The sequence below is a fragment of the Bos taurus genome, chromosome 14 (genome assembly GCF_002263795.3).
Source record: "Bos taurus isolate L1 Dominette 01449 registration number 42190680 breed Hereford chromosome 14, ARS-UCD2.0, whole genome shotgun sequence".
NCBI classification, from domain to species: domain Eukaryota; kingdom Metazoa; phylum Chordata; class Mammalia; order Artiodactyla; family Bovidae; genus Bos; species Bos taurus.
In genome coordinates this window covers 18984974-18997576 of record NC_037341.1, presented here as the reverse complement: position 1 = coordinate 18997576, position 12603 = coordinate 18984974, and the positions used below count along the sequence as shown (strand labels likewise).

Here is a 12603-nt window from a genome sequence, read left to right as displayed (position 1 = left end):
GCTGGGATTGGGGTTTTGACTTTTCAGGTCTCCAGAGTGTCCAGATAATGTTTTTTAATCCCCTGAATTGGAGACCCAGGGAGCTTCAGAGAGAAGCAGTCACATCTCTCCATGCTCCAAACACAAACATGCTGTTGGACAGAAGTTTCCATGTTTGAGAAATCCAGCACAGCCAGCATGAGGCCTCTGTGCATTGAAAGAAAGGGACGTTTCCCAGGACCGTGGGTGGGACTGTGGGTGGTTGAGACGGCAGATCTCACCTGACCTCACTTGCATCTCGGTCCCAGCAGCCCTGCTCTGCTATCTATAACTTAGCCCACTGTCAGGGAGGTCTTTCTCACTTCCAGACACTTCTGAACTGGGAACAAAATCTGTGTTAGTGGAAGCAAGATTCTGGTGACCATGTGTGTGTGACTTCACCTGCTGTCACATGTTGGCAAGGGGGCAGGGCTATTTGGGTGACAACGGGTTTGGAAAGAATTTTCACAGACCACCTGATGGCACTTTGGACACAGTGGACTTGCAATGAATAGGGCTCTTCCCTGATCAACAAGGGTCCAGGCCGGGGGCTGTGGTTGTTCCTCTGAGAGCTCTGCTAACTGACTAAAATTCTGTGACCCAGATGTGCTTGCCAGGCACAGCTCAGGACATGGCTCATGGGCTTGGGGGTGGGCCACCAAGTCCTGGGTCAGCCCAACCTCAACCACTGCAGGGAACTGCAAGTCTACAGGGGGTTGGAGGTTGGGCCTCTGGAGACCATCAGAGGACAGGGCTGTGGGAACAGGGAAAACAGGCTGGAGCTGAGCCATGGAAGAGAGCTCTGACTGCTGACATGAGCCTGGTGGCCAAGGTCTCTTGCTCTTTACTTCAAATCAAGCCTTTCAAACACAGCCTCAGTGGCCTATCAGCTCAGGGAAGATCTTACACCTCTAGAGTGACTGCTATGCTGACTCTCAGTGATCTGCAGGCCCTGGGGCGTAACGTTTTGCCCCTGAGCTGTGCCAGCTCTTCTAGAAGACTCCTTGAGGAGGATTCAGCTCCAGATGAAGATCATCCACCTCTAGAGTGACTGCTATGCTGACTCTCCATGATCTGCAGGCCCTGGGGAGTAACGCTTTGTCCCTGAGCCCTGCCAGCTCTTTTGGTAGACTCACCAAGGGGTATTCAGCTCCAGATGTCCTGCCAGTCACTCAGTGCCCCTGTCTTTTCCCATCTCTGCCCACGGAGGAGCTCAAAGCACATTTGGGGTGGGGGTATGAGGTGGTTCTGATGACTCAGAAACAAGAGCAGAAGCTTCTTCCATTATTTTTATTTTATCAGGCTTGGAGCAGAGTCAGATTTAGGGAGGACTCAGAGTTGAACACATTTAAGTACAGCCAGTTGGCAAAAACGCAGATGGGCTTCTCAGAAGAGAGCCTGGGGGCCCCAGGTGTCTGTCAGAGCCCCATTGTCCAGAGGAAAATCAGCAGCAGGAGGAAGGTTTGTGAAGCCACAAGGACTAGGAAGTTCCTGGGCTTGTGGACATTGCCCAGAGAATTAAAGCTGAACAGAGCAGGAGGTTTCTCCTCAGGAGGAGCAGTTGAAGGGTCAGGATTGGGCGAGCTTTTCTGCTTCTCAGTGATCCATTGGTTGAAGTAGGAGACTTTGGTGAAGATGCCGGGGCCTATGGGCTTCTCACAGGGTGTGCTAAAGCTGGCCAGCCCCATCAGATACCAGGTGTCATTTAATTTGCAGACGAGGGGTCCCCCAGAATCGCCCTGAGGAAAGACAGGGCATGAGTCATGCAGACCAACACGGAGATGGACAGGCATTGTTCAGAAAGTGTGAGGAGAACACAGTGGAGTTTAGAAGGCCTCATGGCTAGATGGGAATATGAGTGAGTTGTTATCAGAATTACATGGGCAGTTTGAAAGGTCCAGACACAGGGTTCCCACTGTAAACCGTCTAGATCAAAATCTCAAGGATGAGGCCTTAGAGCTCATTTCATATCTACAAGAAGAAACAGGGGCACCCCAGGCTCAGGATGTGAGTCCTCTTCCTTCCCAACTCCATGTGAGAGAAGGTACCCTCTAATGTCCTGAAGACTGGCTGTGGCAGGCCTGGAAGCTGCCAACTACCTGCTCAGCCTAGCACTGCATCCCAACCATCATGTTTGTTGTTCAGTCACTAAGTCATGTCCCACTCTTTGTGAGCCCCACAGACTGCAGCCTGCCAGGCTTCCCTGTCCGTCACTATCTCCTGGAGTTTACTCAGACTCATGTCTTTTGAGTCGGTGACACCTTCCAACCATCTCAAGCTCAATCATACCCTTCTCCTCCTGCCCTCAATCTTTCTCACTGTCAGGGTCTTTTCCGATGAGTCAGCTCTTTGCATCATGTGGCCAAATTATTGGACCTTCAACTTTAGCATTAGTCCTTCCAATGAATATTCAGGGATGATTTCCTTAAGAATTGACTTGCTCTCCAAGGGACTCTCAAGTGTCTTTTCCAGCACTACTTTCAAAAGCATTAATTCTTTGTCTCTCAGCCTTTTTTATGGTCCAAATCTCACATCTGTACATGACCAATGGAGAAACCAAAGCCAGCTTGTTCACTGTCCTCTTTCACCCTCATCAAGCGGGTCTTTAGTTCAGCTTCATTTTTTGCCTTTACAGTGGTATCACCTGCTTATCTGAGGTTGTTAATAGTGGCAATCTTGATTCCAGCTTGTGATTCATCCAGCCTGGCATTTCACATGATGTATTCTGCATACAAGTTAAACAAGCAGGGTGACAATTTACAGCCTTGATGTATTGCTTTCCTAATTTTGAACCAGTCCGTTGTTCCATGTTCTGTTCTAACTATTGCTTCTTGACCTGCATATAGGTTTCTCAGGAGACAGGTAAGGTGATCTGGTAGTCCCATCTCTTTAAGAATTTTCCAGTTTGTTGTGATCCACACCATCAAAGGCTTTATTGTAGTCAGTAAAGTATATGTTTTTCTGGAATTCCCTTGCTTTTTCTATGATCCAACAGATGTTGGCAATTTTATCTCTGGTTCCTCTGCCTTTTCTAAATCCAGCTTGAACATCTGGAAGTTCATGGTTCATGTACTGTTGAAGCCTGGCTTGGAGAATTTTCAACATTACTTTGCTAGTGTGTGAGATGAGTGCAATTGTGTCGTAGTTTGGCATTGCCTTTCTTTGGGATTGGAATGAAAACTGACCTTTTCCAGTCCTGTGGTCACTGCTGAGTTTTCCATATTTGCTGGCATATTGAGTGCAACACTTAAACAGCATCATCTTGAAGTTCTTGGTTCATGTACTGTTGAAGCCTAGCTTGAAGGATTTTGAGCATTGTTTGCTAGCCTATGAAATGAGCACATTTGAACATTCTTTGGCATTGCCTTTCTTTGGGATTGGAATGAAAACTGACCTTTTCCAGTCCTGTGGCCACTGCTGAGTTTTCCAAATTAGCTGGCATATAGAGTGCCAGCAAACAGCATCATTTTTTAGAGTTTGAAATATCTCAGCTGGAATTCCATCACATCTACATCTAACTGTGTTCATAGTGATGCTTCCTAAGGCCCACTTGACTTCTCACTCCAGGATGTCTGCCTCTAGGTGAGTGATCACACCATCATGGTTATCCAGATCATTAAGACCTTTTTTGTACAGTTCTTCTGTGTATTTTTTCACCTCTTCTTAATCTCTTCTGCTTTTGTTAGGTCCTCTCCATTTCTGTCCTTTATTGTGCGCATCTTTGCAGGATATGTTCCCTTGGTATTTCCAATTTTGTTGAAGAGATCTCTAGTCTTTCTCATTCTATTGCTTTCCTCTATTTCTTTGCATTATTCACTTAAGAAGGCTTTCTTTTCTCTCCTAGATATTCTTTGGAACTCTATATTCAATTGGGTATATCTTTCCCTTTCTGCTTTGCCTTTTTTTCCCCTTTCTTCAGCTAATTTTGAGGCCTCCTCAGACAATCATTTTGCCTTCTTGCATTTCTTTTTCACAGGAGGCGAATTTACACATAGACATCACCAGATGGTCAATACTTAAACCATATAGATTACATTCTCTGCAGCCACAGATGGAAAAGCTCTGTACAGTCAGCAAAAGCAAAACCTGGAGCTGATGCTGGCCCACATCATTAGCTCCTTATTGCAAAATTGAGGCTTAAATTGAAGAAACTAGGGAAAACTACTAGGCCATTCAGGTATGACTTAAATACCTTATGATTATACAATCGAGGTGAAGAATAGACTCAAGGGATTGGATCTGGTAGACAGAGTGCCAGAATAACTATGGACAGGTTCGTGATATTGTACAGGAAGTGGTGATCCGAACCATTCCACCCGAGCTTTTAGATTTGATTTACTATGGTTTCTAGTTTTTCCTCAGTTTCTTGGTTAAACTTCTTTAGAAAATGCCAAACTGCTAGATGTGCTCAGAGGAAAAGAGGTGAGGCCTATGGCGAGGTTGGCAGGATGGCTGGAATTGAAGGGATTCCCAAGGGACTTCCAGGAGAATGTGAGGAACTTTGAGTGTGGGACGCCAAGACAGGAAGTCACCTGCCACTATGGGGCACAATGTTTCCATCTCACAGGGCAAAAAGTGGGACCAAGGAAACACAGCACGCCTCCGCCCTTCTGTATTCAGCACGTGTGTTCATCCAGAACATGAAGAGCACGTTCCGCAGGTGGGAGACAGGGTGACGATGCATGACGCGACGCGGACAGCACATTCTCCACGGCTGCAGGCTCGGAGGTGACACGGAAGTGCCCAGAGGAGGGTCTGCAGAGAGCTCCTCTAAGCTACAACTGCAGAGATGGGCAAGGCCTGACTCTGTGAGATGTAGTCAGAGGTGGCCTAGAGTGGCGAGCTCTGCCCCCAGCTCATCAGCCAGGAGCTGGAGGTGAAGGGAACACTGGAGGACACCCAGCAGGGAGGTGATGTGGCCTAAACTGGATTCTAAATGGATGGTAGGTTGGTTCTGGGGCTGGGTAGAACAGTCAATGGGAGGCCACGAAACCGCAGGGACACGATGAGGACACGACAGTGGCAGCAAGGGTAACGAAGATATGCAAGAAATGGTTGAGACTCAGAATCTGCCATACTGAGACTCTTCCTCTCTATCTACGGAAAGAATGGAGCAAGGCAAGAAAAGCAGGATGAGGATGAGTGCTAAGGGGTGGTTCCTTGGTGGGCTGGTGTCGGGAGGAGGAGAAAGGGAGCAGGAGACACCGGAGGGGCCACCCTTAGAATCTGATGAAAAATGCTGCAGGCTGCACTGCTGAGTGGGTGTGGGAGGAAGTCTGATAGCGACGAGAAGCCCCAGCGAGGCTGAGGCCTTTGGTTATCTTGATAAAAGCAGTGTGGGGGAATGGCAGGTGCTGATGTTTGATGAAGTGAGCTGAGGTGAGAAAGAGAAGTGAGCAAGCAAGAGAGGGCAAGTGCAGACATCCTGCGACGAGCTCTGCTGGGAAGGCAGGCAGAGAATTAGGGCAGTGGGAAGAGGAGAGAAGGGTCATGTGGCATGTTTGAAGATGGCAGTGTGTTTCGGAGACAGAGAAAGCACTACAAAGAAGGTGTGGGAGGAGAGGAGAATGTGCGAGGAAGCTGGTGGGGGCACAGCCTCAGAGAAGGACATGGTTCTTCTAAGGCTGACGTTGGCCATCCTCTGGCCTCTTCCCTTGCTGAACCTCAGTTCCCCCATCATAAACTAGAAGCACTGCACGGAGTGGGAGAAGGCATTGACAGAGCACACAAGCACTGCTGGACTCACAGCCCACGATTCAGTTTGAAATGAGGGCAAAATACTTGGATAGATACTACAGAAAGGCAATACACATATGAAAAAGACCTTGCCTTCATTATTCATCAGAGAAACACAAACTAAAAATACTCGCAATGGTTAAACCCAAAACGTGGACAGTGTGAAGTCCTGGCGGCCAACTGGAGCAGCCATTGTTGGTGGGAGTGCAAGTGTGTCCAAGCAGGGTGGAAGGCTGGTCTCCAGTATCTAGGAGAGATGAACATGTGCACGTTTTATGGTGCGGTAATTCTATCCCTAGCATTATGCCCAACTAAAATATGAACCCTTGAACATTCAAACACATGCACAAGGATGCCATCTGCAAGGGTCTCAAGCAGAAACTACCCAAATGCCATCAACACGAGAATGGAAAAAGAAAACGATGGTATATTCACACAACACTAAGCAGGTAACGCTGCACAGCAGTATGACACATAACAGAAACTCCACACAGGACAAACAGGACTCACACACAGAATGGTGACTGAAGGGGGCTGAAAGCGTGCCCTGCGAGATTCCATTTATGTCCTGACAAACATTTATGTCCATTTACGCCAAGGCTACTCTGGGGTAAAAGGAAGGGGTATGAGGAAGCCCATTTGGATGCTGGTTACTTGAATGTGTCAATTTCTAAAAGACACATCCAATGATACACTTGTAAAGTATGCCCTTTTCTATGTATTCTAGCCTTCAACAAAGCTTCTAAAAGTTATAAAGGAAATGGAAGGAATGGACCAGCACCCTTTGAGGGCTTCTGTGCTTCAGCTCTGATGCATCAGGCTGGGGTGGGCCTGGGAAGAGGAAGTCACGGACTGGGAAAGGGCTCAGAGAAGACAGGAGAGGGGACAGAAGCCGCAGGAGAGGAGAAGCAGCCCGTGTCACTTACTCGGCAGACAGACTTTCCTGCGAGGAAGTCTGCAGCGCACAACATGCCGTCCTGTATAGCAATTGTTTGGTTGATCGTTTCTGGCGGTTTCAAAATCGATTCACAAAATGAATTATCCAAAAAGCCGACCTGTGCTTCCTGCAGTGTTCTGGGAGTAGGTAGGAGCTCTGCAGGTGAAGGGAGAGGGGTTCAGATGTGGGGTGGACCCTGAGAGAGACACTAGCTCGCTCCCTAACCTTCCTGCTAATAGAGATGCTGCCAGTTCTAGTTGCCAGGATTGGGGAAGCCTTCAGTGAAGATGAGGGGGAAGGATACCTTGCAGATGAAACAGCAAATGTGAGGAGCCCATGGTGGGGAGGATGAGGAGGGAAGTCATTGTGGCTGCAGTGGGTACACTAGGGGGTGAAAAAGATAAGGCAATATCATAGCCGACGAGTCTGGAGCAAGCAGGCCTCCTCACCAGGATGTGGAGCTTGGACTTCATTCTAAGCACACTAGGAAACCACAGAAGGGTCTGCTTATCTTTAAAATACAAGTAATCTGGCTGCCCTGTGGAAACAGAAGCGGAGGCATAAAGGGTGGAAGCTGGGTCCCGGCTTGGCCAAGGCATGGCAGTGCCTCGTGGTGCTTGGGCGGCTTGACAAACGAGGCATGGGTCTGCCTCTTAGAGGAGCGCATGTCTAGGGACACTGTCCATGCGGGCGCTACTTCTACATCTTGTCCACAGACCGGAGGCACCCTCCTGTGGCAGCACAGTGTGCTCCTATGCAGTGCTTGCCCCATGTGCCTCACATGTCACAGGGCTGGCACAGGCCCAGCAACTGTACCCAGCAGAGGGTACGGAGAGGGAAGGACAGTTGACAGCTGGGAATCTCTTCAGTGTCAGCTGCTCCCTGTCCTGGTGGCTGCTCCAGCCTGTGACTTCCCTTCATGTCCCAACACCTACTGTCTTTTCTGTCTTGGAGAATCTTTCTTGCTTTGCCAGTGGTCCTTACCAAGTGACAGCCCATCCCAGGAGATGTCTTTGGAAATGGAGAGTTGGCTGTTCTCATGATGAGGCATTGTGACTGACGTTTGTGGCCAGGGGCAGGGATGCTGGCACTGGCCTGCACAGCAAACAAAGTCCTGGCCAAATGACTCCACTGAAATATGGTCTGCCAAACCATGACCCTACAAATCATGTCAAATTTACATTCCGCATTTTTTCACTCAATGTTATTATTTTTCTGAATCAAAGGCATTCACTCTAGCGCAAAATTCTCTCAGTCTAAAAATAAGCATGCCCAGCAAGCTGGCAGAATGGGTAAGCTTCACTTGAGTTAAAGGATGAGGGACATGAGATTCATTGATGTAAATGTTCTTAAGCCTTAAATGCTCCAACTTAACCTCCCTGGCCAGAAAGCAGGCCCACCTTCATTTCCTTACTGCTGCCCAAGCACCTCTACCTACAGTGGAAGGTCAAGAGGTGTCCTGAAGGGGCTTGCCCAAACAGGACCAGGGAGTCAAGTTGGAATCCTGAGTAGCTGAGTCAAAGAGCTCAAGATCCTGGTTTCGAAATTAGAGATACTCAGGCTGTTTTGAACCATGGGCTGAAGGAAACTTGAAGCATGAGAAGGGCTGGAAGGGCCCCGCAGTGGTTACTGCAGTCCCCTCTCCCCCTCCTCAACCCTGGCTGTTTATGCCTGCCCTGCCCCCACTCACCTTGGTCATTGACCATCCCCCAGCCGGTTATCCAGCAGAGGATAAGATCGAGCAACTGGATATTAACTTCCGGGAGGCAGACGGTGCGGATGGAGTCAGAAAACTTTGCAGGCCGATACAGCTGCAAGAGAGTTATGTCACTCTCCTGGTAGTAGTGTTTGTTATAGTCAGCGTGGATGAAGAGTCGGTACACTGCTGCCAACTGACTGTAGGAAGTAGGTTTTTCTAGTTGATAGTACCCCAGCAAGATTTTGTAGTCAGATGGCTTATGGGACCTGTTGTGGGAGGCTTAGTTACTACCCATATCCTCTGAGTGCTGGCCCATCATCCTTACCCTGGCTGCCTACCTCCCATCCCCTCCTCCTGGTGACACACCACCACTATTCCAAAGGATTCTTCCTCCTCCTTTCCTAATATTGAGGTAGGTTTGATTGCTGTCCACAGCCTCAGGATATTTGTCCTCTGAAAGTTTCTGATGGCTTATCCAGCATGTAATAGAATCAAAGGAGCAGAGAGTCTTTGTGCTGGAAAGAAACTTTGGATACACATCAAACTGTAACCCTTCAGTTTAGATGAGCAGTCCCTTGGACACAAGAAGGTTAAACCAGTCAGTCCAAAAGGAAATCAACCCTGAATATTCACGGGAAGGACTGATGTTAAAGCTGAAGCTCGAATAATTTGGCTACCAGGTACAAAGAGCTGACTCATTGGAAAAGACCCTGATGCTGGGAAAGATTGAGGGTAGCAGCAGAAGGGAATAACAGAGGATGAGATATTTGGATGGCATCACCAACTCAATGGACATGAGTCTGAGCAAGCTCTGGGAGATAGTGAAGGATAGGGAAGACTGGCATGCTGCAGTACATGGGTCCCAAAGAGTTGGACATGACTTAGTGCCTGAACAACAACAAACCACACCCCCTACAGTTTGGATCAGCAGATACTTGGCTCATTCCCAGCTCTGACCAGAACACTTGGAAGTTCCCAGGGCCAGAAGTGATTCTCAGATTTCTCAGCCCAGAATGATGCATCCCTCTCCTGCCCAGTCCTCACACACTGTTTTCTCTACAGGCTGGTCCTCCTCTGTTGACAGGCACTCAACAAGTCTTTGAACAAATAAAGGAGTTCATGGAACTGAACTTCTCCTTGCTGTTGGAACATGAGCAACTTTATACCCATATGTCCTGTTTAGACTGTCTCCCTAACCAAACTCCTCCTACAAGGCCCCTCCAATTTCAAGCCCCTCATCTGACAGCAACCACAGACTTCCCTTAACAGTGGTTCAAGATCTACTTTCTTGCACATTCTGGCCTCCCATCCTGTATCACAGGAGTTGGGCTTGTGTCTCACTTTCCTGGTAGGATCAGAAACTTCAAGATGGGCTTTGCATCTCCAGTTCCGCCTCACTGGACCTCACATGGGGCCTGGCACCTAGGGGTGCTGAATGAATAAACAGAAACAAAGTAGAATCTCAAAGCCAGCTGATGCCAGCAGCTCTAGACTCCTGACTTGGAGGGTGACACTTTCCACCTGCTCCAGGTACCCATCAAGCCCAGGATGCACCTGAGGAGCAGCTCACTCTCTTGACTGCCCTGTCCCATTTCTCTGGACAGAGGCCATCTGCTTTATGCATCACTCTTCCTGTGGGGATGGTGGGGATCACAGCTCCTCTTAGACACATGCTTCAACAAAAGTGACAAGAAGAGCTGGATTCCAAGATGCCTCCAGAAAGAAACTTGCCAGTCTGTGGAAGTGGTCAGGACCCAGGGAAGCCTCTAGCAATTGTGCTGAAGATGGCCTGTGGATCGCCTGGTTGGAAGAAGGCAAAATGTTTGGCCACACCAGGACTTGATGGATGCCCGCAGCTCTGGCAAGCCTTGGGACTATGGTTCTAATACAGAGCCTGAAGCTTGTGCCTTGCATGTGACCAGAGACACTACACATCCACTGCTATTTTCACAAAAAGAAGGTAAAGCCAAGATCTTGTGGACTCTCTAGACCCGGGCAAGATGTAGAAATCAGAGTCCTTGTTGAGTGGGAACAATATCTAACTCCTAAGTTCAGGGAAGATAAAGAATAGATTGGAGGCACTTAAAATGGAAGTAAAGTCTACTTCCTAGTATTTACTGATCATCACAGAGTTAAATTTTCATTTAGCTATTTAACATGCATTACATGCAGCTGAGATAATGACAGCATCTTGGCAAGTATCACCAGAGTATGAAGGGGTGTCCCCAGAGGGAGAATGAGGCAAACAGCCCCTGTCCTGGGATTCAGACAGTCAGGAAACTGGAGTCTGGTGAGGATCAAGGATGGCCTTCCAGGGAGAGGGGACTTCGGAGTCAAAGGCAGGGGCAACTGCACACACAGAAACCCTGGGTGGCAGCAAAACATGATCAAAGCCTAAGAAAGAAAGACTAGGACAGCCTTCATCCCCTTCTGTCCTGCCCATCTGTGCTCCCTCCCCATCCCACCCAGCAGCAGGCTGTGGGGAAGACGTACATTTGGAAGCAGTGGGCAGCTGAGATCACCCAGTAGTCACTGATGAGGGAAGCTCCACAGATAAACATACCCTGGTAGAGAAGACCTGCTTGCCAAGGCCAGCGTTTGTCAACTGTATTCTTGCCACCAATGATCTTCCCAGTTACGGCAGTCTTCCCACATGCTGTAGAGACAGTCCCAGCCATGAGGCCTCTGTGTTATGGACACCAACTTTGGTGCCTCCAAAGGTCAGTATCCATAGGACCCAGGCCACCACAGCCCATCCTCCCGCTTCAAGCTGGAAAATCCAAGAGCCAGGGTGAAAGGATTTGGCTCACATGACAAAAAGCCACCTAACTTCACTGGCGATGGTGCTGCTCTGGAAGCAGCCTGTAGATCCGGAGAGGGCAAGAAGGGAGGCAGGTGCAGAGATGTTTATCAGCACACTAGCCAGGGCAGAGGTCCAGGTCGGGCAGTGGTCCAGACACTTTCCCAGACCTAGTTCACCACACTGCTTTTGAAGTCCCAGAAACTGAAGCCTTCCAGGGTGATGCCACTGAGACGAAGTGGTGGCATCTCTTCTCACCCATCCTCATATTCTAGAGAGACTAGGGCCAAACAGAACATGCTCTGCTTGACAGTTCTCTCTCTCAAGCGGTACTTCCTCATTCTCCAAATGAAGAGAGTATGGGGGCCAACAAGGACAGGAAGTGCAGGCCGCTGGTCCTCGGACAGAGGACAATTGAAATCTAGCAGGGAGACCGAGCAGGGAAGTGGGCTATCACTTCCTCCACCTCTCATGCCCCACAGAGACTCAGGGACTCCAGAAACCAGTGGGCAGGTACAGGTCCTAACTGTCTACTGTCAGGGATGAGATGGGAACAGCGGGGAGCAGAGGGAGGGGACACATGAGGGCAAGCGACCTTGACCCCCTTCACCCTCCTGCTTACTCACATGACACGGCAGACACTGGTGGTCCATCTGTGGTCCCAGCCACCTTGGTGTGCGGCAGGAGTGAGTGCAGGCAGAGCAGGACAACAGCTAGCATGCAGGCTACCTTCCAGCCTGGCCCTAAGCCCTCGGCTGCCGTGATATCCATCCGGCCGGTCCTGCATCTGCGATCTGACTGAGCTGACCTCGGCTCGCGTGGGCCCCAGGGCATGCTGGGAAACCGTCTCCTTGTGCGGGCCACGCCCGTGACCTGGACGGGACAGCAGGCACGCGGTTGGAGAAGCAGCCTGCCATGGGTGTCTGGAGGTCGTAGCCCCTGGTCCCTGGACGGTAGTCATCGCTGGGAGTCCCTAGCTTGATGGGGGGCAGCAGAGGGCACATGGAGAAGGCAATGGCACCCCACTCCAGTACTCTTGCCTGGAAAATCCCATGGATGGAGGAGCCTGGTGGGCTGCAGTCCATGGGGTCGCTAAGAGTTGCACACGACTGAGCGACTTCATTTTCACTTCTCACTTGCATGCATTGGAGAAGGAAATGGCAACCCACTTCAGTGTTCTTGCCTGGAGAATCCCAGGGACGGGGCTGCCGTCTATGGGGTCGTGCAGAGTCGGACATGACTGAAGCGACTTAGCAGCAGCAGCAGCAGCAGAGGGCACATAGGATCCCTCTCCAGTGACCCCATTTAGCTGGGGAGTCATCATGACAGCTATGGCAATATGCCAAGGAATATATACTAATGCTCAAAGGAATATGTACTATGAATATACACAAGGAATAGATACTAAAGCTC

At 49.4% G+C, this 12603-nt stretch overlaps 1 protein-coding gene across 1 annotated transcript; it reads right to left on the bottom strand.

Annotated features, from left to right (window-relative positions):
• Positions 1-1294: 1294 nt before the first annotated feature.
• On the bottom strand, positions 1295-12039 carry LOC529047 (serine protease 40-like). Its single transcript, XM_002692643.4, has 5 exons — positions 11817-12039; positions 10884-11046; positions 8382-8656; positions 6681-6847; positions 1295-1757 (listed from the first exon to the last, which is right to left on the bottom strand). The coding sequence occupies exons 1-5, from the start codon at positions 12022-12024 to the stop codon at positions 1437-1439; spliced, it is 1134 nt and encodes a 377-aa protein (XP_002692689.3). The 5' UTR covers positions 12025-12039; the 3' UTR covers positions 1295-1436.
• Positions 12040-12603: the final 564 nt, after the last annotated feature.

What these genes read in the sequence shown, in the direction of transcription:
- LOC529047 (XM_002692643.4), bottom strand. Translation starts at nt 12,024, where the DNA reads ATGCCCTGGGGCCCACGCGAGCCGAGGTCAGCTCAGTCAGATCGCAGA. An exon ending in GCTGCCCACTGCTTCCAAAT is followed by an intron (nt 8,657 to 10,883) that starts GTACGTCTTCCC and finishes CTCCCACAACAG; the next exon opens with GTCCCATAAGCCATCTGACT. An exon ending in CAGGAAAGTCTGTCTGCCGA is followed by an intron (nt 1,758 to 6,680) that starts GTAAGTGACACG and finishes GTCTTTCCTCAG; the next exon opens with GGCGATTCTGGGGGACCCCT.